General features: G+C 43.0%; 1 protein-coding gene across 2 annotated transcripts; it reads left to right on the top strand.

The window, feature by feature from the left end:
* Positions 1 to 392: 392 nt before the first annotated feature.
* shmt2 (serine hydroxymethyltransferase 2 (mitochondrial)) lies at positions 393 to 23520 on the top strand. 2 transcript variants are annotated; one of them, XM_027010946.2, is made up of 12 exons: positions 393 to 498; positions 8403 to 8594; positions 12501 to 12580; positions 12809 to 13009; positions 14026 to 14107; positions 15206 to 15328; positions 17696 to 17835; positions 18084 to 18246; positions 19036 to 19135; positions 19394 to 19549; positions 19684 to 19791; positions 22090 to 23520. In XM_027010946.2, the coding sequence occupies exons 1-12, from the start codon at positions 466 to 468 to the stop codon at positions 22215 to 22217; spliced, it is 1506 nt and encodes a 501-aa protein (XP_026866747.2). In that variant the 5' UTR covers positions 393 to 465; the 3' UTR covers positions 22218 to 23520. The 2 variants fall into 2 exon arrangements, with proteins under 2 accessions (XP_026866747.2, XP_026866748.2); XM_027010947.2 differs by lacking the exon at positions 15206 to 15328.
* The last annotated feature ends 561 nt before the right edge of the window (positions 23521 to 24081 follow it).

Here is a 24081-nt window from a genome sequence, read left to right as displayed (position 1 = left end):
TGACATTTTGCAGTCTAATGTAGGCTAATACTAACTATTGCTTAGTTATGAACATTTAACTTTTAGAATAATACTATATTGCAAAAACATTATTAGCAACATCATCAATAGCAACAATGAGATAATCATCATCATCATCATCATCATCATCAATATCTTCATCAAAAAGAGTATCACCTCTTTTTTACACCTCCCTTAGAGGAGTTTTCTGGTTGTTTCCAAGTTTAATTTCTTACACTCTTGATCAGTGATAGTAAAAACAGTGTCCTTCCCATTATATGTCATATGCTTATATAGTCCATTTGTTATGCAATCACTATCAAGTTCCAGGTGATCCGGTTCATTGAAGGGCATAAGATAAAAGAAACTACAATTCCCATGAATGCGTAGGTCGTTGTCGACTACTGCTGGCTTTCGAGACTTGTAGAGGCGCAGTGCTTCGCGCTTTCACGCCACGTTATCATTATGTTGACACTAAGATTAAGGCATATTTTCAGGGTGAGTATAAAATACTTTTTACACATGCTATCAAACAGACATACACGCATTTCTCACCATAGTTATGAAGTGAAACTGCTGAAGAATTATTAAGTTAGATCGCTAGTTTGATTATAGTTTGGAACAAGCAAGCTTGACTGTAAATTGCTGTTGCTGGCTAGCTAGCTATCTGAATATTGATAGGTTTATATGACAAAAAAAATCATTCTTAACATGACGCATGTGGTTCAAATGTTCAAAACGTAAATTATACGTTAAAATAAAATGAGCTACTGAGCTGTTGACTGCCGATCTAGTTAGGTAGGTAGCTAGCGTTAGCTGTTTTCTGGAATGGTTTGTTAATAGGCACCGTTGCCATGATAACTGTCACATGTAGTTCTCTATATCAGTAGCTGGCTAACCTAGCTAGCTGGGGTTAACAATATTAAACATAGTTTGCCGGGGATTATATAAACTAAGCAAAGTTGTAGTTATGCATGTCCTGCGTTAATTAGCCCGCTAGTTAACCCAGATAAGTAGTTAAATTACTAGGTTAGTTATTTAGAAGCTGAAGTCTTATCTGAAAGACTTTAGTTAGAATCTAGTTTTAGAGATGTTGGATATATAACCCTAGCTTGTAATTAAATAAATGGTGAATAACGTCAGTTCAGCTCCATGATGGCTAAACCTAGCCATGTAAAAAAAAAGCAGAATAATGGCGTACATGATCATTTAATAAAATAAAAGTTACTGATTTGGTAACACGCAGCTTATAGTTAGCTTAGCTAGTGAACCAATGATGCAACTGTCTAGGCCCCCTTTCATCATAACTTGGCTGGTTAGCTAACCGAGGTACCTAGGTATCCCTGTATAGTTTGCTTTTTTAAGCGGCTTCAGATTTACGTTATCTTAAATGTTTCCTTGGCTTGGAAAAATGGCTATTTTACAAGCAATTTGAACGCGATTAAGGAACTGAAAAATATTTCATTTGGATCCTACGAGGTGTTTGTTTAGAGCGTTCGATGTCCTGATAGACAGGTAGCTAGCCAGCTAGTTGCCCTGTATACTAGGCTGTTAGGTTTGTGTAGAAAATTGCAAAAGGAACTAGGCATTCAGATACTTAAAAATGTGTCAGCAGATCAAAGTGCAGAAATACTGTATCAGCAAGCACCTTTTAAATTCAGTTAATGAAATCTTTTGGTTAAAGAGTTTCAAGTTTCAAGTTTGGTTTATTTGTCACGTACAGAGTCATACACAGTATAACTCGCAGTGAAATGGTTTGAGAGTAAACATGTGATGCATACAGTAGTGGACAGTTCAAAAACATACCTCCCCGAATCTGGATAACTTTTTTGACAGACGTGCTAAGGACACAAGCTGATTAGTCTGGTTCAATTTTCACATCCCTTTACTTTAGGCACAATTCATTAACTAAGACAGAACTGGAAAATGTACAATGGAGTACTGGAAACTATATATATAAAAAAAAAAAAAAAAAAGTTGCACATGCATATATATATTCAAAATTATACATAGGGCTTCCAGAAAAATAGGATGTTTTGGACAGAGGTCCTTCATCAGCTGTGCAAGCATTGTGAATTAGTAGTAGTAGGAGCCAGTTTATGTAGATAGATGTTTAGAACCCCATGGACTGAATGTTATGATTTAAAGTTCCAGGAGTGTAGACAAGTTCTTTTTCTTTGGCTTTCCTAATTTCATTGCTGCCAAATCAACAACTTGCAATGCAAAGATATGTTATTAATGCAGAGTCCATTAGTAATAAAATGCCTTGCCACTGGAAACAAAAAAAATCTGATCAGCAAGCCTTCTCTTGGTTTCACCAATATAAAATTGATTACTTAATTCTCTTGCAATTAACACAGTAGACAACTCCTGCAGTGTTTAAGTGCATCAGCTACTCTTTTATTTGTAGGATGATGAGTCAGCATCAAGGGATTTCTTGTAGTCTTTAACAGCAGATTAATAAGGCATTTATGGCATTTTATCCAAAGTGACTGAGTATAATTTTGAGCAATCAAGGGTTAAGGGCCTTGCTCAGGGGCCCAACAGTGGAAACTTGGCAGCAGCGGGTTGAACCATGAACCTTTTGGTTACTAGTTGAGTACCTTAACTACTGAGCTACCACTGCCCGCTACTGTAGCTACTCTCTGAACAGGTAAAACCCATAGTTTCGAAGCTATTCACACATTTCCATACTTTTCTGGAGGATGTCTTCATTCTCACTGCAAATGCATTTAACTCTAAATTCAACATTGCCAAAAATGAGCTAGTCTTGTCAAGGAACGAGAAAAATTAAGCAACTGAGGGGAAAATATAGGATAATGGCATAATGGGCTATTCAGCTTTTTATAATAATAATGGTAGCATATTTTCTCATTGCCCACCTGTCCTTTTAGGTCGCTTATTAAGGCTTTCTACTAAAGTCCAGTACCTGGATGCTTTTTCAATTGTGCAGGCATAAATACGTTCCTTGTGCCCCTAATGTAATGTGAAAACACAGACATTGGTGGTGCATTTCCTGGCCAGCTCTTGCACTCTTTCTGAGGACATTTCCATTTAGTTATGAGGGTTGAAGAATAGAATGCTCAGATCTTCCCCATTTAGTGACCTGAAAGACCTGAAAAAGAGGCCCGTGTGCCTGACCAAATTTAGGGTGACCATTACTGTGCAAGGCACAGAATCATTTTACCCAAGTTAAAGCTGTGCTCCTCAGCCAGGCTCAACAGATCTAGTGCCAAATCAACTCCAGTCGAACGGCTGAGAACTCCTCTAAACTGCTTTCATTCAGGTCCCGCTAGCCTGACTGTGTAACGGTGAAACAGGTTCTTTCAGCATGTGCAGCAGACCATTGTTGTCTCTGCTGCTGTCGCTGGCCTCTCCACTCATCAGCCCACACTGTCTTATCTCTTGCCTTTCATAAGCTGCTCTGTAACCAGATGACTCAATAATTAACTTCTTGTTATGTTTGCATAATATGATTTTCAGGAGAGACTAAACTCAGCCTTATTCCTCACCCAATGAAATGTTTACTTTGAATGCATAGCCTTCCAATCCCATAAGCCCATGTGGTTTTGGAAGAGACAGATCTGAATGTTCCAAAGAGCAGTCACACTTAACCTGGCTACGGTACCTGCAAACATTCATAATTGCAGATAGTGGTAATATGTGTACATATCCAGCTGTGGAATAGTTGAGGTTTGTCTCCTGCAGGGCTTCTTTAGTGTGTGTGTGTGTGTGTGTGTATGTATGTATGTATGTATGTATGTATGTATGTATGTATGTATGTATGTGTGTGTGTGTGTGTGTGTGTGTGTGTGTGTGTGTGTGTGTGTGTGTGTGTGTGTGTGTGTGTGTGTGTGTGTGTGTGTGTGTGTGTGTGTGTGTGTGTGTGTGTGTATGTGTACTGTAAATTTTGGATTGTCCATTCCAGATTGAAAGCTACTTAAAAATTGATTAGAATCATATATTTAAATGATCTCATCTCTATTTTTAACCCTGCTCTGCTGCAGTCCCAGTTTTGCAAAAGCTGGTAGGGATGAAGGGGTTGCGGGGCTGGGTACCGCTGCCTATGATGGCATTGGCAAGACTCTCCTGTCACATCCACCAGCCAAGCGAACTGATTGAGCAGCCACTCAGAAATGCACAGTTAGTCTAGATGCATATTAAATAAGATTTCTCCAGCACCCTTCACATTCCTGTCCTCCGAAATGGCTGAGGAGACATGCGTGAGGTTTTCTCTGCCCGCGTTCCTCTTTCACCTCAGCAAGCCCAGCTGTGTCCCATCATGCCCCAGTAAACACGGGCTGACGGCTACGGACGCGTTCCAGGATCGCTCGTTGCAGCCGACTCCATCTCCAGGATTACGGCCATAATGTTCCCAGTCTCTGTAGGAAATTGGCTTTCCACGCTCCTGATTGTTCCGTGTCACCCCCCCCCCCCCCCTTCAGGCTGCGAGGAGCCGGACGTTAGGGAGCATGAGCTCTGGCCATCTCCCTCTCCCCTCGCCCTCACCGGCTTCCTCTGCCAAATCGGTGGGTAATTTGTAACGGCCGCTTCCCTATTAGTCAGTGACAACGAGAGAAAAGAGCACCTGTCACTCTGACTGATACTCCCAGCCTGTTGACACTCCTCTGCTTACCCCATCTCTCGTTCCATGCTCACCCTCCGTCACCCGTGTTACAAGGCTGATTGTCATCCAGCGAGACCTTGTTGGACAGCAGTCATCTGTAAAATTGACTCCTTCCCTTGAAAACAAGAAAATAACAACCAAAAAAAAATCATAAGTAAAACAAAATGACGACTTCTGTGTTTCCACTTTCTTCTGTGAGTCAGGAAGGTTAAATGTGAAAATATACGCACAAAAAAAATGACAAACATTGTGACAGTCATGCCAGCTGAGAGGTAGGTAGGTAGGTAGGTAGGTAGGTAGGTAGGTAGGTAGGTAGGTAGGTAGGTAGGTAGGTAGGTAGGTAGGTAGGTAGGTAGGTAGGTAGGTAGGTAGGTAGGTAGGTAGGTAGGTAGGTAGGTAGGTAGGTAGGTGTGTGTGTGTGTGTGTGTGTGTGTGTGTGTGTGTGTGTGTGTGTGTGTGTGTGTGTGTGTGTGTGTGTGTGTGTGTGTGTGTGTGTGTGTGTGTGTGTGTGTGTGTGTGTGTGTGTGTGTGTGTGTGTGTGTGTGTGTGTGTGTGTGTGTGTGAGACTGTGTGTCTGTGTCTGTGTGTCGCCATGCATATTCCAGATTATCTTGATCTCCATGCAACAAAGTTCCCGCTTCAAAGTTCACCTTCAGAGCTTGTAATGTCTCTCTCTCTCTCTCTCTCTCTCTCTCTCTCATTCTAAAAATAGTTCCATGACAGATCTGGTCCTTGTGTCTTATCAGCTCTAATTTTCATCTTTTTCCATCTTCAGAATATTTTAATAATTATCAGCTGCAAGTGTTGATAGTGCTCCAAAGTAATTTTGTGTGTGTCTGTATGTGTGTCTGTGTTCGCACTACAGAGCCTCATTACATGCAGCTATCAGTATACTAGTGACTTCAGCTGACAGAGACAGACATTTCTAAAAGCCTCTGTGGGACAGCTTAGCTTGTGTTCACAGCCCATCAAAACTCCAGGGTTGTTATTTTATATATAAATTCACACACGCATATACTCACACAAATCCTTCCACATCAATCTGCTTCCTTCTGTATTGCTCTGGTCCCTGTGTCCCCGCTGGAAGAGCAGACAGCAAAGGACGAGTCCCGTCAGAGAGTAATGACCCATGTGATATATTTGTGTGTGTGTGTGTGTCTGTGTGTGTGCGTGCTGCGTCCGGGTGCGAGGTGGCTCCTGAGAGACAGGCGGGTGCGTTCAGAGCACGTGCTGTCCCACAACGGGTGCACAGGGCACTAGTGTGACAGAAGGTCAGTCAAGCCATGCCACTCTGCTGCCCATTACTGTGCCGTTAGTGCTCTCACGTGTATCTCCAGACCTGACCCCAGCCTCTGCCACAAAAGCAGGAAGGCAAGCAGCCTGTGTGTGTGTGCATGTGTGCGTGTGTGTTAGCATTGCTCACAGGGGAGGGAGTCAGAGTTCAACTTAAAATTTAATTCAACTGTTGAACTGTACTATTTCCTTTCATCAACAAGTGAGTTATATAATGTATTTTGTCATTAGTTATATTCATATTGATAATATAGCATGATTAAGCCTATTGATAATGAACTATTTGCTATTCAGTTTATAGTTGTCATCTCACAGGCAAAACAGGCAATAACCTATGGCACATTTGCCCTGTTTGTGTGCACTAAAGTAATGAATGCCTTATTCATTTTATATTACCCCCTAAAGACTATTACAACACTCATTAGTGTTATTTATTTACTCATAAGGTTTGTGGGTATTACCCATTACATCAGTGAAGCACCCTACGTTCGCACCTTAGCCGTGCAGTGTTATGGCTTCTGATGAAGTGACCAAAACCATTCCAGCCGTTGGTGCTCTCATGCTAGGCTAAGCCGGTCTATCATACATCGTCTCCAAATTCTCCCACATCACTGAGTTAATTGTTTTTTAATATTGTTTTTTAAATGAAGTAGTTCATCACACCATTGGCCTCCTGTGGAGCAGGGAGCATTGGTGGATTGGACAAGGGATCTGGTAGGGGGTCCATTACCTTTATTACTGTAGATTATGAAGTGCTTGCCTCGGTGCATTTATTAACTACAAACATTGCAGTGGCAATTTTGCTTGTGGAACCCAAGCTTCCCATAAAAGGGTGAATGTGGTAGTCACTGGTCAACGCTTTCTTGGCTTGGCTTTTGAAAGCCAGAGGAGCAAAGAGGAAATGGCTGAGGGGTGCCACAGTAATTGGCTGATGTTGTACTCCAATATAGGAGAAAAGGAAGAGAAAAGGGCAGAGGCTGACAAGATGAGGGCTAAAATGACAAACGAATGAAAATAACCTTATGGCGCGGAGGAAACCGAGCTTTTGGAAGGAGGAGGAAGTGGAGCAAGTGATAAAGGGCTCGTACGAAGCAAGCAGTGTGCGCGGTTAGATAAGAGCTGCGCGGGATGGTGCGCCCCATCTCGGCGCAGTGCTACGATCAAGTGTCATCAGAAATGCTGACCGCAGCGTAATTGAGCCTCCTCACTGATTGGTGCAGGCCCTCCTCTCTCACATGTGCGAATGAATCAGGGCTCTACCACCAGCCTCAACACTCCTAGTGTTCGTTCTAAACCTGGAGGAGCCAAGACTAATCGCTAGCAGTCTTGCGTCTGCCTGATCTTATTTCTAGGTCAGACTTTTGTTTCTCACAAAGTCAACAAATGTTTTTGAAATGTTTTTGATGGCTATGTCTGTTCATTAGTGCAGAGACAGGACTCTTTCTCCCCCCCCGGTGCACGGTGCTGCCAGTGTCCAGTCCCACAAAGTTCCTTCAAAGACATTCTTCTTGTAATTAATGTAGCCTCTTCATAGTATGTTAAAAACCCTTCCCTGTGAGCACTACCTTATGTGGGCTTCTTGGGCCATATGCTCCTGTGCTTAACTCCTCTAAGTGTACTGCCACACAGTATTTAATGTGATTCTGTATAAAGGATCACCTTAGCAGCCAGTGGGAGCCTTCATATCATTACAAAGACTACTACAAAGAAAACTCTAAACTGTTACGCATAAAAAGCATTTAACATGGAACAGTGGCATCACATGCATTATCTTGGCAGGTCTGGTCACAGCGCTATAGGGCCCAGTCTGCCATAGCAGTGATGTGGACTGTTTCCACTGAGAAGGCCTTGTCAATACAGCTGAAGCGTGAAATCTTAATTTGCATTATTCTGCCTCTACCTTCAAGCCTCTTGTGTTCTGTTTACCATCGAGCTCTAGGCCACAATGCAGATGATTCCACTGTGAGCTCTACTTGAAAAATGGGCTGGCCCACCCTGGCTGTGAGATGAAAGTGGCTGCTTAATATTCGTTTACAAGACCCTACAGTTAGTTCAGATTTTTCGAAGCACTCAGCTAACTGAAAGTTGTTACCGTTTCATCAGACTATATTGTATGTCTCTGGCATTTTAATTACTACACATTTTTTATTTAGTGTATTATTAATTTAGTTTATATTAAACCTTTATCTGAGTTGGGCTTCTCTGCATAAATGAAGATTTGAATGGATGTAGTCAGGGCATGGTGCTAAAGCAATACATAAATATATATTAAAGCAAGGTGTTACATCCCATACAAAAAGATTGATCTAAAATGCCCCCTAATGGAACACTGTTGGAAAGAGGTGGAACAGTTATGGTGCTTGGAGGCTTCTGAATCTTTTATTGGGATGCACATGAAAATATAACTTGCGTCGACTTTATTTTGAAATCGGATGCCTGTCTCTGTGTCTCTCTCACGCTCTGCCTCCTTGCGCATCCCCAGCCCCTGTGCCAGCGTGGCCCACTTGGCGTGAGTGCGGGTCCCAAGGGACAGCACTCTGCTGCAGCCTGCAACACCCAGCATGAGCCCTGGAGAGGGCAGGACAGCCTGGCGCAGGACGACCCCGAGATCTGGGAGCTGCTGCAGAAGGAGAAGGACAGACAGTGTCGTGGCCTGGAGCTCATTGCCTCAGAGGTAATCGGAATCGTTGAAAAGTACAAGGGAACGATCTTGGATGGTGGGTGTTGCCAGGCTCTCCCTGTGTTGGTAATTTGACTAATGAAGTATATTGCTGTGACACAGCTCATTGGAAAACAGTGAGCTCTTAGGCACATGATTAACTAATTGGACTCCTGAAACTACGAGGCCGAAGTAATCACTCGTTTGTATTTTAAGTAGTTTGTAATTGTTACGTTACATTACCTTAAATGTATGGGTGCATTTACTGTTAGAGATTATGCATTTTCTGTCCTGCACATCTCGCATGCAACCATTCATCAATTTACTGAGAAATAAAAATGTAGAGATTTGGAGTGCAGTGTTTATAAACTGTACATGGTCAAAATTGTACTGTTTCTTTGTCACTGACTCCCTATTCTTGCATCTAGAGTTGGGACATTATGCTTCCATTCACTTTATGAACCAGACTGATTGGAAATTCCTCCTATTGTATCCACACAGTGCAGAAAAATGATTTGCAGCGTTTACCTCTAGTTCTTTATTACGTGTTGGGTCAGAATGTTGAGAAGGAAATGCGTCGCCTGCCACTTCCTCCCATTGCAGAAGTTATCATTTTGTTGATCTGAAAGGGTGCATTTTAAAGCATGGGTGAAGCCAATGGTGTCCAGGTCTCCACAGATTAGCCCACACTGCAAAGCCTGTCATGTTCCAGTATGCAAATGCAGGCCATGCACAGATCCTGCATGTGAAGCATGGTCCATGCATGGAGATCCCAGTCAGGCTCATGCTGAATACCTAACCTACAGTAAAGCTGATGTTGTGATTTTGACACATCTGCTTGTGGCAGGCTCAGACATGGAAAAAACCTATTTATTACTCTCTATAGGAAAATGTTGCATCTTCAGGTGGCTAGATTTCAGACCCCAACATGCTTTAATAGTCTAGTTTAGCAATGTACCAAAAATTAAAAACAACTGGTACATTCAGTCATTATTAGCCATAAATATTCGGAGCTGTAGTGGTTATGGTGTGTAACAGGCAGTATTGACTTATTTGATCTGATGGTTTTGTTGCATTTGTGTTTTGTTCTACCATGCTGCTAATTTGAGCTGCCTTGGGAATTAAAAAGGTTTCCGTTTTCAACTTGTATAACTTGTAACTTGATTAACGGCTGATGCCATTGTACTTCGGTTAATGGTTGATGCCTTCACTTTTACTGCATAGTCGAGGGTATTAAGTTGGCATCCAGTTCCTCCGGCTAAGCAGTGCCATTGTTATGATGTGGCCAAAATGCTGGAGTGCTGACATCACCATGCCCCTCGACTCTCCACGTCTCCATCGAGGGCGTTAATGCGACGGCGCATAAGGTCTCCCATCACACATCTGGGAGGTTCTGCAGCTGCCCCTGTGTCTCCTGACTCGTACTGCTGCAAGAGTTCCACTTCACTTGCGCTGTTCGGCACGTTTGTGCTCCCAGTTCTGCACTCGTAGACTTAAATGTGTGTTTGTTTACTAACTGAGACATGTCCTGATGGGTATCCTTATATTGTTACTACCAAGTACCATGGAAGAGCGAACGAACAAGACACAGTAAAGCCCCAAAGAACCCAACATGCCGTTTCATTCTGAAACAGAATTACTTTTATGAGTCTGCAGCACATGGTCCTGTGGTTTGATAACCCTCTGTAAGGGTGAAGCTATAATGTACTTTATCAGGAGAAAAACTTCTGGGTTTTGGAACATTTTTACTAGAGATGACACTGATCTGATAGTGTCAGTATCAGGCACATACCAGCAGAAAAATGTGGGATCAGATCTGGAAGGGGGGAAAAAGAACAGTCATATTCTCTAACAGATTTGTCCTGAAATGTCATAGGATTGCATAATTATTAAAAAAGGTATGGTTTTCTGTGTCGTATTGGCTATGTATGTCTTGCTGTAGAATAGTGCAAGGAATGTGTGTCAGCTGGTACTAAAGATTTCAGTATTGTACCATCTATAATTTTTGTTGTTACTATTTAGTGTATTTGTTCTTTTGTGAGTTTTCAAAAGTAAGACATGGTGTTAAAACAGCATCTGCAGGGAATGCAGGCTGTCACTGTAAATGCATAATGTTCCTTGAAGGTCAGATGGGCTCCTTTAGGTGTTAATGTAATATGGGTGATTTCAGCTGTGTCGGGGAAGCCTGACAGAGATAACAACTAGAGGTTTTGTTCCTTTGCATTATGTAAAGAACTAACAGTGGAGCATTCAGGGGTGAAAAAGTAATTGCCCATCTGTTGATTGCAACCTAGTTAATGAAGGCCAGCTATTGGAAAACTTTAACAGGCAATCAGGTTTGATCTGGGCACTACAAATTGGCTTTTAGTAACAAAGTTTACATCACGTTCCTTATGGAAGCTCAAAAATGGGAGGACTCAAAGAAATGCCTGAATCCTGCAAAACATGTTTGCCAGTCTAACAAGAAGCGCATGGTCATTAAGTGCAAGGCTGCTGGAGATCCACAAAACTGGACCTTATCTAAATGGAGAACGTTTTGATAGTTCATCTTGAAATAAGTGTCAGTTTGCCAGTGTCTCCCTTAGATAAGGTCACTGCAAAAATGGAATTCTTGGTGCAGCAGCAACACAGACTATTTATTTGTAAAAGAACAAGATAAAAACACTTTCATGGTGCTCTGTCAGCAGGTGACTGAAACGTGGGAAGTGTTTAATGACGCAGGCTCCTTAGCCGGCCAGAATCAGTGCTGAAAACGGCCAGTAAAATGTCGCACTAGTGATCAAACGTGGTGTTGCTCGCAGGTTAAGAACTAGGCGTAAATAAAAACAACTTTAGAAATCACTGTCGGTGTCTTCGTTGCCATTGTTGGTTTAAGACATTTCTGGATGATACTACATGATGGAGGTTTATTCAGTCTTGGTGAGCTGCTTCACAGAGATCTGCATTGAAGTTCCCCAACAATGTGGTAACGCTGTAGTCTTCACAGTTATTTTCTCATCTCAGTGATCACACTGAGTACTCCATAATAAGCACTGACTTGGAGAACGGAGAGGAACATGAATGCATGTGGCAGTACAAGAAGTGACGTCTCCAGAAGATTCCACACCATGTCGTGCTGAGTCCTACTGCATTACTGACCCAGAGCAGAAGCAGCACTAGACTGCTTGGTGCTCTGCTCCTGTGTTTGCTATCTGTTGTGAACTTAACAGGGACAGCGGCTGTTCCTCTGCCATGCTGTGAATCTCTCCAGCTGCGCTGTTCACCTTCCTAACTATTTCTCAGAGTTTCTCACTCCTCTTTGTCGGAAGTATGTAAGGCAGCTTGCACAGGAAGCGCGATGTAGTACAAGAGGAACCTCATGCACTCTTTCTTCTTTCGCTTGAACACCTCTCCTTCCCTCTCTCTGCCTCTCTCCTTCCCGCTTTCTCCAATTCTCTCCCTTTCTCCCTCCTGCCATTCCTCCCTCTCTCTCTCTCTCTATCTCGCTTACCTGCAGTGGCAGCGTGTTTGTGAAGCACGAGTGCAGAAGTCCTCAGTTGCGTTTCCAATTTGTGTGTTTGCTTTCGCGGCATGATGGTGGCGTGCCGTCGAGAGCTGTTGCCTGCACTGTGGTGTGTGATGATCTGAGGCCAAACATTAGCATTGCGCGTCTGTGCTTGTGGAGGACAGTAAGAGAAACAGGACTAGTGGGGGCGGGGGCATGCTGGGATATTATGAGTAGAGGTTTGTCAGCCTGTCACCCTGCACAAACTAGTTTCTTTTTCACTCCTCAGGGGTGATAGCCCAAGGTTTAGAATAAACACCACAAACAAATATTTACTGTCGTCTGTCTGTCTCTCTGTCTCTGTCTGTCTGTGTGTGTGTGTGTGTGTGTGTGTGTGTGTGTGTGTGTGTGTGTGTGTGTGTGTGTGTGTGCCACAGAATTTCTGCAGCAGAGCAGCTCTTGAGGCTCAGGGCTCCTGTCTCAATAACAAGTACTCAGAAGGCTACCCAGGAAAGAGGTACATATTTGTCAACAACGTGTTGGCACATCTGCAACATCAGTTACATTTTTCAATGTTTATGGTTTCTTTAAGTAGAATAGAATTATGAAATGCAACATTCTATAAAACTGGTTATTGTACTTCTGTTATGTAAGTATTATTATCATAGTATTTTTAGAACACCTTATAAATCGGTCCACTCTAACTTAGAGAGGTGTGTGTGTGTGTGTGTGTGTGTCTGTGTAGGTATTATGGCGGTGCAGAGGTAGTGGACCAGATCGAGCTTCTGTGCCAGAAGCGGGCCCTGGAGGCATTTGATCTTGATCCGGAGCACTGGGGCGTCAACGTGCAGCCCTACTCCGGCTCTCCAGCCAACCTCGCTGCCTACACAGCCGTGCTGAAGCCACACGACCGTCTCATGGGCCTGGACCTGCCCGATGGAGGACAGTGAGTGACCACGCAAGCACACACATGCACGAGCACGCACGCACGCACGCATGCACGCATATACACATTGCACATGTGTTTGTGCACGTGTGTGTAACACTTTCAATTTTTACATTTCTCCTTGAAAACTTTTATTAGCGGGTGGCACTGTTTGTTGAAAGAGTTGTTTGAATTTTTTATATTTGAATAAAGTTTAAGTGCATTATCACTAAATAAATTGAAGGAAATCAACAAAGGCAGATTTCTGACAAAATAATTATTACAAAATAGCTCAAAATAGTTTCTGAAATTTCTCCACTGCTCAGTTTTGGGGTTGTTACCTTTACTGAATTTTGGCAGCCAATCGGTGTAAAGAATGCTGAATGGGTAGAAGAATGGGACCATTGCAGAAGAAACACTCAGACGCCATGTTGCAGTGTCTAGAACAGTATTTTGGTTTTCTGAGGAAAAAGTATAAGATTTGTTGGTGGGATTAGCGGGCAGGCGATCGAGAATGCCCCGCCCACTGCTTTATGTGGTAGGGGAATTGCCTGCATTCATCTGCCCTTCTGAGCTTTTCTCGACCCACTCTTTCTGCCCTGGTCTCCTGCATTTGTTCATCTATCTCGGATAGTCAGAGTCATATCCCACGCACTTTAGTTCCTTACTCACGGTTTTGGTGAGACGAGCACTCGCCACCTCCGCCCCTTGTCCCGTCAGCCTGTGGGTTCAAACGAGGCAGTGCTCTCACTCACACAGTGCCTCCCTAACACTCACACTCACCCCTCCACCCTCCTGCCTAATGGAGAAGAGTGTGTGTCTGGATTGCTCTCCTGTCTGACTGAGGCCAGCGCATTTGTGTGCTCTAGTGCTCTAGTTCAGGAGACAGTAGATGTATTACAGGAGCTAATGAGGTAATGTGTTATGTGTGTGTGAAGGCCTCAGCATCATTTTATTCTGATGCTTATATGTTCTCTCTCACTTTCATTCTTTCTCTCACGGTCTCTTTTTTTCTCTCGCTCTCTCACTCTTTCTAGCCTCACCCATGGTTACATGTCTGATGTGAAGCGGGTCTCTGCCACATCTATCTACTTTGAGTCCATGCCTTACAAACTCGACGTAAGTCCGGGCTTACTTCAATTCAGTCACTTTATTAGTCCACGCTTATCGCTTTGTCAATACTTGACCTCTCACTTGAAGACTGCATTAAACTAATCAGTCTGTGTCCGAGTGGGAACAGTAGGCCTGATGGAAGTCTGGTGTTTTGAGAAATCCATCACATGGCAGGATGGATTGATTGATTTTATTTCATGTCAGACTTTTGCGATTTCTGCTAGCTGTGTTTTTTATTCATGCATTTAATCTTTATTGCGTAGATGGGTCTCATTTGCGTATGCGTACGGAAAAACTTGCTAACGTCTGCTGGCCGTTCTCCAGCCCTGCTGAGGCTCTCGTGTGGTTCATCGATCAGGGCCTGCGTCCGCGTGTGTGTATGTGCAGCTCGTCAATGCACCAGAGTTTTGGGGTGATCAATGTGTTGGGGTGTGTGCTGTCTCCATGCTCTTCCTCCTGATGGATGAGAGGGCAGTCCCCTCTCTACGGGAGAGATAATAGGAAATCGACAGGCGGGCCATGGCCTCGCTCTCTTCTTCACACTCGTGCACACACTTGCGCGTGCTCGCACACACGCACGCACGCACGCACACCCCTGCTCAGAGGCCCTGCCAGTGATGGAGTGAGTAGATGGGCCTGGACTCAGAGAGGTGTAGTCTGAAGAAGGGAGATTGCCACCTGTGCAGTGGGAGGGAGGAGCAGAGACGAGTTCTAAACGGAACGTTAAGCTTGGTGTTGTAGTGGTAGTAGTCCTCTACTATAGGGAAAGCCTTTGACAGATGTATGTCAGATAGCAGTGGCCCATGCTAGTGTGTGTCGCTCCCCACATCCAAACTCCAAACATTAACAGAGAAACAGGATCTCGGAGGAGGCTAGACTTCCACCACACAGACAGCTCGGTGATGTTGGAAGATTATTCATCAAGTCCTCAAATGGATGTGTTATTATCTTAAAGAAGCCACAAGAGGAAAAATGTATTTATTTGCCACCAGTAGTACAGAAAGGAGAAGAAATCTTCCTAACAATGGACTGTAATATTCTATACGCAATGTTCACGGAGATCTTACTTGCGTTCGTTCCTCTTCCTCTCTGCCGATCCTCCAGCCTAAAACAGGTCTAATAGACTATGACCAGATGGAGATGACTGCGAAGCTGTTTCGGCCCAGGCTGATCATAGCTGGCACCAGCGCCTACGCCCGCCTCATCGACTATGCCCGCGTGAAGAAGGTCCTACGCACCTTTTTTTTTTTTTCCCCCTCCCTTGCTTTGTCTCGCTCGGTCCCTCTCTGTCTCACACCCCGTCTCATGTACCTCTCCTAGTCTCCCCCGCCCCTTCTGTCTGTCTTCCTTTCTTTGTTCTCTATTTCTTTCTCTTTCTTCCCTTCTTCCTTGCTCGCACACGTTCTGGTTGCTGTATGTTCTCTCTAACGTGCTGTCGTGTTTCTCAGTTTCCTCCCTCCTCTTCCCCCTTAACTCTCTCACACTGTATCTCTGTCTTCCACACCACAGACATTTTTAAATTGTTAATTCTTGGCACTACTGGATTTTTTCACTTCCCCCCCCCCCCCCCCTTCCTCTCACTTTGTTTGTCACACAGATGCTCTCTGTCACTTTCTCTCCAACACTATCGCACTTTTGTTATATATACACACACACACACACACACACACACACACACACACACACACACACACACACACACACACACACACACACACACAGTTCTTTCTTATTTTGTTTCATACACACTCTGCTGGTCCCATTTGGTCTACATCACTAGGATGTTTTTAGCGTTGTGGCATGTGGTGCGTTTCCACATCTGAAGAGGTGTGTGAGAGATGTGCTTCTCTCATCTGTCTCTCATACATGCACACACGCGCGTGCGCGCGCACACACACACACACACACACACACACTCTTTGGATTTTTTTGGTCCCCCCCCCCAAAAAAAAATAAAGGTGATGCTAATGTTATTCACAAGAAAATGGAATTTGTTTTTGGTTAATGAGGCAACCTTAACCTTCCTGGCTACACAGTTAGGTTATCCTTTACTTTGAGGTGGTTGTGTTGTAAAATAACATTCTAAATGACATTTTAAAAGGAACATTTGGTATCATTTTCCTTTTTTTTCTGATTTTCTTTTTTTTTTTTGTCTTTTTTTTTTGTCTTTTTCAAAAGATTTCCAGTCTTGTAGTCTAAGATCATTAAAATAATTTGGCCGGCATTGGTGTATTTCACTGTCTCACGTGAGTATTGAGAGCAATTAGATCTTTTAGGTTATTGTCCCTTGTGGACAAAGTGAGGTGGCCACATAATTACCCACCTTCTCATCATTCAGCTCCTCCATGTCCAGTTCCGTGTGACTGTGAATCAGTAATTACCTTTTATAAATTTAACCACCTCACTTGTGGTGGGGTAAGGGTGTTCACTTTAACCAGTTTAAAGGTAGCCACATCTGTAGCTAAACACAAAAGAAAACCTTGAAAAATACAAACACAAAAGAAAATGTTAAATACTTTCTGATTCATGAATACCTGTATATTTATGGGTAAGTATGTTTTGTGTATGTATGTGTGCGAGGGTACATGTGTATGTGCGTGTTGTGGCTACCTGCTATTTTCTTTCTCAAAAGCACCATGTGTCATATGATAAAGGCCTTGCATGTGATTAGCATCCCTGCAGGCGACTGGCATACCATCTCCTCTCCTCTGCCTAACATTTGGATCAGTTGGGTGCTAGTTACAGCTCCAGCAGGCTAAATATTCTAACCTTAAAAATAGTCCAGCAAATTAAAAAAAAAATTCTGACCACACTTGGCTGGACACGCGCTGACCTTTTTCAGCTCACAGTTTTTGCCTACATACAAGTTTTAGGGCTTTTAAAAAATGAAATAAAGTTTGTTAAAAAAGCACTTAAGTGTTTTAGGAGCTGTTTAAGTATTTACTTTGCCATGCATGAAGCCTTCTCTTTGCTGCTCTTCCAAAGAGTTTGGTGGGCTTTTAATAACTGGGACCAGGTCCAGACTTCCTAGGGGCTATGCCTCTGTCTCTTTTTTCTCTCTCATACCATCTTCCTCCTTTGCTTTCATCCTCTTCTCTCTGTCTCTCCATCTCCTTTATAGCTCTTCATCCTCTTTATTCCCGCAGGATCAGATTGTGTTTCCTGTTTGTTCCTGGGACTTGGTGTAGCCTGATTTTACTGCTTGATAAACATCAGATCAGCAACATTCATACACAAATGCACAGATCATGCATATTAAGTAGGCTTTTGCATGAAATTAACAGTTGATAACAGTTGGATAAGTCCTCTTCTATGTTTGTTAGTTATTTCCAGTAATGCAGCACTGTCTGTACAACCAATCCAGTTTTCCCTGGAAACTGTTTACTTAGATACTGTGTACTGTGTACAAAGAAATATTTGGTTAAGTTTAGTTAATCTCTCTCTCTCTCTCTCTCAAAAATGCGCTCTCTCTCTCTCTCTCTCTCTCTCTCTCTCTCTCTCTCTCTCTCTCTCTCTCTCTCTCTCTCTCTCTCTCTCTCTCTCTCTCTCTCTCTCTCTCTCTCTCTCTCTCTCTCTCTCTCTCTCTCTCTCTAGCTGTGTACAGAGTTAAATGCGTATCTTCTGGCAGATATGGCCCACATTAGTGGCCTTGTGGCTGCTAAAGCTATACCCTCTCCATTTGATCACGCTGACCTTGTCACCACAACCACACACAAATCCCTCAGAGGAGCCAGGTACTTGTTGTGTGGCTGTGGGTGTTTGTGTGTATTACTATGTATTGACTTTAATCAGCACTTTAAGATTTCCGATATGAGACCTCTTAAGCTTTCTTTCCCTCTTTTTAATTAAATTAACTAATTACTAAAATATTTTTAACACCTCAGATCACAGTGAGATTTTAATTTGGGTGAGGATCAGTTCATGAAGAAAGTAGTTCTGCATTCATCAATTCATACTCCACATTTCATTCCTCTCCTTTCAGAGCTGGGCTGATATTTTATCGGAAGGGTGTGCGCTCTGTGGATAAGAAAGGTGGTGAAGTCCTGTATGACCTTGAGGACAAGGTCAACTTCTCAGTCTTCCCTTCACTGCAGGGTGGACCCCACAATCATGCCATCGCTGGTGTCGCTGTGGCCCTCCGTCAGGTATGCTACAATGCAACCAAAGCTCTCTTACTTCACTTTCTGCTTCCTTTCTCACACAAAGCTTTGTATACACAATATAACTGACACACAGTTTAATTATGAAGTTAGTTTTACTCACATGGGATTGAAATGACTGGGTTCTTCAGTAATTATTGCTGTCGCTGCAGCTATTCCCAGTTGCTGGTGCTTATGTTGGTGATAATCTTCTTATCAATATAAATATCACAGAGTATAGCAATAATGCTTGAGCATATTCCTCTAATTTTGTATGAATCCGGCAAAATCTGAACGCATCTACACTACTGTGCAAAAGTCTTGGGTCACTAAAGAAATGATAAAATACTGGGCAGTAAATGTTTATTTGCATGGAAAATACAATAACACAAACAAACGATTAAAAAAATTAACATTAATGCAATACAAATTAACAAGATTTTTTTTGTGTGTGTGTTTTCCAAAATGTTAATGAAAATATTGTGCTATGGCTGGAACAACATAGGTTTGGTTTCCAAACTTCCCCTTTATATTTAACTTGTAGCAAACATCTTAAAGCTTCAAACACACTAAAACGCAATTAGGCCCCACAGATGGAGCCCTTCGAGAGCCCCAGCCCCAGTGTAACTGAAGCTGGGTGGCAACACTTGGACAGGGAAAAGAGCACAAAGCAGTCAAAGTCAAAAGAAGCTTTTTAAAAAATACCTCCCTAATGAGCAGCTTTAGGCAGACTTTTCTTTTGCAGAGGGATGCATGTGTGTTTACATGGGTATTTTTCTGTCCTTAATTTCTTAGGCCAACACCCCAATGTTTAAGGAGTACATAGCACAGGTAATAAAGAATGCGAAAGCCATGGCCAACGCGTTGCTAAAGAAAGGATACACTCTTGTGTCAGGTAAGCAAACTAGCTCAAGCCATTTACACACACGCACACAAATATATACACACGGCACGTTTACCCTTCCTCAGAATAACCTCTGCAGGTACTGCTAGTTATGCTTTTGTGTCTTGACTCCTTGGATTGATGGTAAATTAATGTCAGATGCTTCAAGAGATCCTTGGGTAAGTTTGATTGAAGATTGTGATTGAGTACTGTGGTTTTTGAATTTTCCCTCTCTGTGTCTATCTATCTCTCTGTCCCCGCCGCCCTTAGGTGGGACAGATAATCACCTGGTGCTCGTGGATTTAAGGCCACAGGGAATGGATGGAGCACGTGCAGAAAGGGTTCTGGAGCTGGTCTCCATCACAGCCAACAAAAACACCTGCCCAGGAGACAAGAGTGCACTCACACCTGGAGGCCTCCGGTTGGGTATGTATCTCATACACACACACACACACACACACACACACACACACACACACACACACAACTTTATATTTGCTGCATTCCTAGTGCTCCAGGGTTTAAGGTGTGTGATTCAGCTGTTGCTTGTGGTGCTGCAGGTGCCCCCGCATTGACCTCTCGTCACTTTAAGGAAGCAGAGTTCCAACAGGTCGTGGAATTCCTGGATGAAGGTTTCAAAATTGCTCTGGATGTCAAGAAAAAGACCAGTGAGTTGACAAGGCACTTGAGCAACCATCATTTGTGGAAATTGTTGCAACTTTAGTCCTCTTTGGTAAACACTATATATGCCTTGTAGTTCAGTGGAATAAGTGGGAAATCACTCCTTTTGTGTGTAGCAATTATTACCTCTAGCAATTTGAATTGGACGTAGAGTAGAAAGGCACACATCTGGGTCTCTAAGGCTAGGGACACACTGACCCTTCTAACGGCTGTTGGCCGGGATCGGTGACAGGCCCCCTCTTGCACTCAGTGCAGCGTGTTCCTCCATTGGCTTTGAATGTTGAATCAGTATCACTGGTTGGCTGTCGAGGAGTATTGTTTGGCTGTTCAGTCTAAATTTTACTAGAAATTAGATAATATAGATGTAAACGGCATAAGGGTTTTTTATTGCATTGTGGCTTGATCTACGAAGGCAGTGTGCTAGGCTAATATTTTATTTCTACATGGAAAGTAATTTTGTTGTCCTGACTATCTAGAGAACAGGAGAAACATTTGTCATTTCCTCGACATTGCCGTATGGACTGTCAGGATCTCCATGACCCAATTGAGGCAAGACATACACTATATTGCCAAAAGTATTCATTCACCAATCCAAATAATTGAATTCAGGTCTTCCAGTCACTTGTATGGCCACAGGTATATAAAACCAAGCACTTAGGCATGCAGACTGCTTCTACAAACATTTGTGAAAGAATGGATTGCTCTCAGGAGCTCAGTGAATTCCAGCATGTTACCCTGATGGGTTGCCACCTGTGCAAGAAGTCCAGTCGTGAAATTTCCTCGCTACTAAATATTCCACAGTCAACTGTCAGAGCAGGGTCAGTGGATGCTGAGGCACATAGTGTGCAGGGGTCGCCAACTTTCTGCAGAGTCAAAAGCTACACACCTCCAAACGTCCTGTGGCCTTCAGATTATCTTAAGAACAGTGCATAGAGAGCTTCATGGAATGGGTTTCCATGGCCAAACAGCTGCATCCAGGCCTTACATCACCAAGCACAATGCAAAGCGTCAGATGCAGTGGTGTAAAGCACGCCGCCACTGGACTCAAGAGCAGTGGAGACATGTTCGTTGGAGTGACGAATCGCGCTTCTCTGTCTGGCAATCTGACAGACAAGTCTGGGTTTGAGAACGGTACTTGTCTGACTGCATTGTGCCAAGTGTAAAGTTTGGTGGAGGAAGATTATGGTGTGGGGTTGTATTTCAGGAGTTGTGCTCGGCCCCTTACTTCCAGTGAAAGGAACTAGTAATGTTTCAGCATACCAAGAGATTTTGGACAATTTCATGCTCCCAACTTTGCGGGAACAATTTGGGGTTGGCCCCTTCTTGTTCCAACATGCGCACCAGTGCACAAAGCAAGGTCTATAAAGACATGGATGAGCAGGTTTGGTGTGGAAGAACTTGACTGGCCTGCACAGAATCCTGACCTCAACCCGATAGAACACCTTTGGGATGAATTAGAGGGGAGACTGCAAGCCAGGCCTTCTCGTCCAACATCAGTGTCTGACCTCACAAATCAGTTCTGGAAGAATGCTTAAAAATTCCCATAAACACACTCCTAAACCTTGTGGAAAGCCTTCCCAGAAGAGATGAAGCTGTTATAGCTGCAAAGGGTGGGCCGACATCATATTAAACCCAATGGATTAAGATTGGGATGTCACTCAAGTTCATATGCATGCGAAGGCAGACAAGCGAATACTTTTGGCAATATAGTGTAGATCAGGGCAAGAATATAAAACGATATCTAAGGCTTTGAGTGTTCCCAGTACCACAGTGGCCTCAACAGTTTTGAAATGGAAGAAACTTGACACAACCTTTTAAACCTTTTGGCCATCTGGCTAGCTTGAGCAACCAGGCAAGAAAGACCTTGGTCAGAGATGGCTGTGAAGATATGAGAGAATGTATTGAACAGACAACCATCTCTACGGCACTCTATAAATCAGGTTTTTATGGCAGAGTGGCAGGACGGAAGGTGCTGTTGAGTAAAAGACATATGATGTCATGTAAAGGACATGTAAAAGATGTGGAGATTCTCTGGTCCAATGAGGTGAAAATTGTGACAAGTCGGTCAGTTAAATTAATTACTACCATTTCAATGAACCACCAGTGATTACAAAATCCAAGACCAGAAATGTAATTTTAAGTCTGGATGGGAAGGCCTAGTTCATTGTAATGTAATGTAAAGAAATTCTCTTCTAGGGTAGTTTAACTAGTAGACAGTATCTTAACATCTCTTTATCCTCCTTCTCTCCTGTCCACCTCTTGTCCCTCTGTATGACGGCATGCAGAAAAGCTGGCAGACTTTAAGAGCTTCCTGTTGGAGGATCCAGACACGGTGGCACGCCTCGCTGACCTGCGCCTCCGGGTGGAGGCTTTTGCTCGTCCTTTCCCCATGCCGGGCTTCCCTGACCACTAACCACGCACAGCTGAGCGTGCTAGGGACAGGGCGCATCTGCACATGCATCAGCCAGCCACACTGGCTTTTTCGGCGCAAGGATCAGTATTCAGATTTTTTTTTTTGTTCTTCTTCATTTAATTTCTGAGCCTTTGATCATTAGGCCCTTTGTCGGTAAATACAGAGAGTGAAATATCAGCATTTATATTTCACAGCAGTCACGAGGGCATGATGAGGGAACAATAACAGCCTTCATCACTGCAGTGTGAATGATGTTGAATCAAAGAACAAATGGGTTTGGCACAACTCTTAGTCTTAGAGATCAGCAGTGCAAATAGACTGTTAGTGCGCTGAAAGTTTTAGTCCTTTAGCATGCAGGTGTAGTAGAAACTGCTCTACTGATGGTTCAAATTCGGAGGGGTTAAAATGAGGAAAAACTCATGGGTAAAATGGGATGGATTGGGATGCCAAAACATTTTAGTGTGGTTATCCAGATTGCATTTTGCAGTGTCAAGAGCCCGAAAACATTGGTTCTAAAATCGTGAATTAGAAGCTTAATCATGTCGAATTGAATTGATCTGAAAGTAAATGTCAGACTGGTCAAACAAAAGTTGTTCATTGGCAAAATGTAACCTGTAGAGAATTACAATTCAGGAAAAGAACAAAGATCCAGATGGCTCATTGCACTACACTGGCCTTCAATGTTTACAAATTGTTTTTCACCTCTTATGTCTTAATTTTGAACTGCTGAACAAAAACTGGTCATGGATATCTTTTATTCTTTTTCACTCTAACTACTGCTGCTGTCAAAATATGGAAAAGAGAATTCCTACTTAAAAAAGACTAAAGCCACATCTGTGTAATTTGTCTAATAAAAACAAAATCTTATGATGGAGGTATATATTTATCACAGAGTATCTATGAGACAATAGAATGATAGATATGGAGGTGTGTCAGGTAGTGCCAAGTATTTTACTGTGAACTGCACATGATAACTATAACACGTTATCTATGTTTAATCCATCTTTTACTAACTGAAATGGTTTAAGGGGAAGGAAACCTACAAATATGTGTCCAACTATATACAGTACAATTATGATGAAAGGAGATCATTTGGTGTATGTGCTGTGTTTGCCCTGTTGGCCTCTGGGATGAAGCAGGCCACCAATCAAATCTACCCTCTAATGTTTTGATTTATCTTCTTTCATTCTCCAGAATGCTGCCTAAGTTGCCTTTTTATCTGTAAAGTGTTTTTTTTTTAATGGGCCTTTACAAGGTAGTTTTATATGAAAAACATAATCCCATTAAACATGCAGTAATTACACTAGTCCTGTTTTTATTTCTAAGAAGAAAAGCAATTTCATTGATTAAAGAGCCTTTGTTTCTGTGATTTCTCCATGTTCTTAACAAAAACACTAGATTTGAGACAGTATTGGAATGAGGGGGTGGATGGGGTGTTGGTCCTGATCTGGTGGTTTAATAACAGGCTGATCATTACCACAAAATGATTACCCGAACATGTACATGTAAGTATAATTTGTGTGTGGGGGGGGGGGGGGGGAGAGAGAGAGAGAGAGAGAGAAGCAATAAACTGCATGCTGTTCCACAGCTGTGCTTTAATGACAGGCCAACAGTGGAAATTGTCTCACTCGAAAGACCTGTGTGAGAGAGACACACGGCCCTTCCCACCTGTTCTGAGTCACGGAGCTGTAGCTCTCCCTTCAGCTTTGCTCTTTACCTCATCGTTACCCTGTCACTGTTAGCATTGCAGCACTGCTGTCATTACCACATCGCTCTCTCTCTCTCTCGCTCTCTGCCTAGACTGGCAGGCACTAATTTGACAATAAATCACCAATGCTCAATGAAGGAAGTGTAAGCGACAGCG

This window comes from Electrophorus electricus, chromosome 3 (assembly GCF_013358815.1).
Source record: "Electrophorus electricus isolate fEleEle1 chromosome 3, fEleEle1.pri, whole genome shotgun sequence".
NCBI classification, from domain to species: Eukaryota; Metazoa; Chordata; class Actinopteri; order Gymnotiformes; family Gymnotidae; genus Electrophorus; species Electrophorus electricus.
Note: the sequence above shows the minus strand (reverse complement) of the source record. Positions and strands in the feature narration are given on the sequence as shown.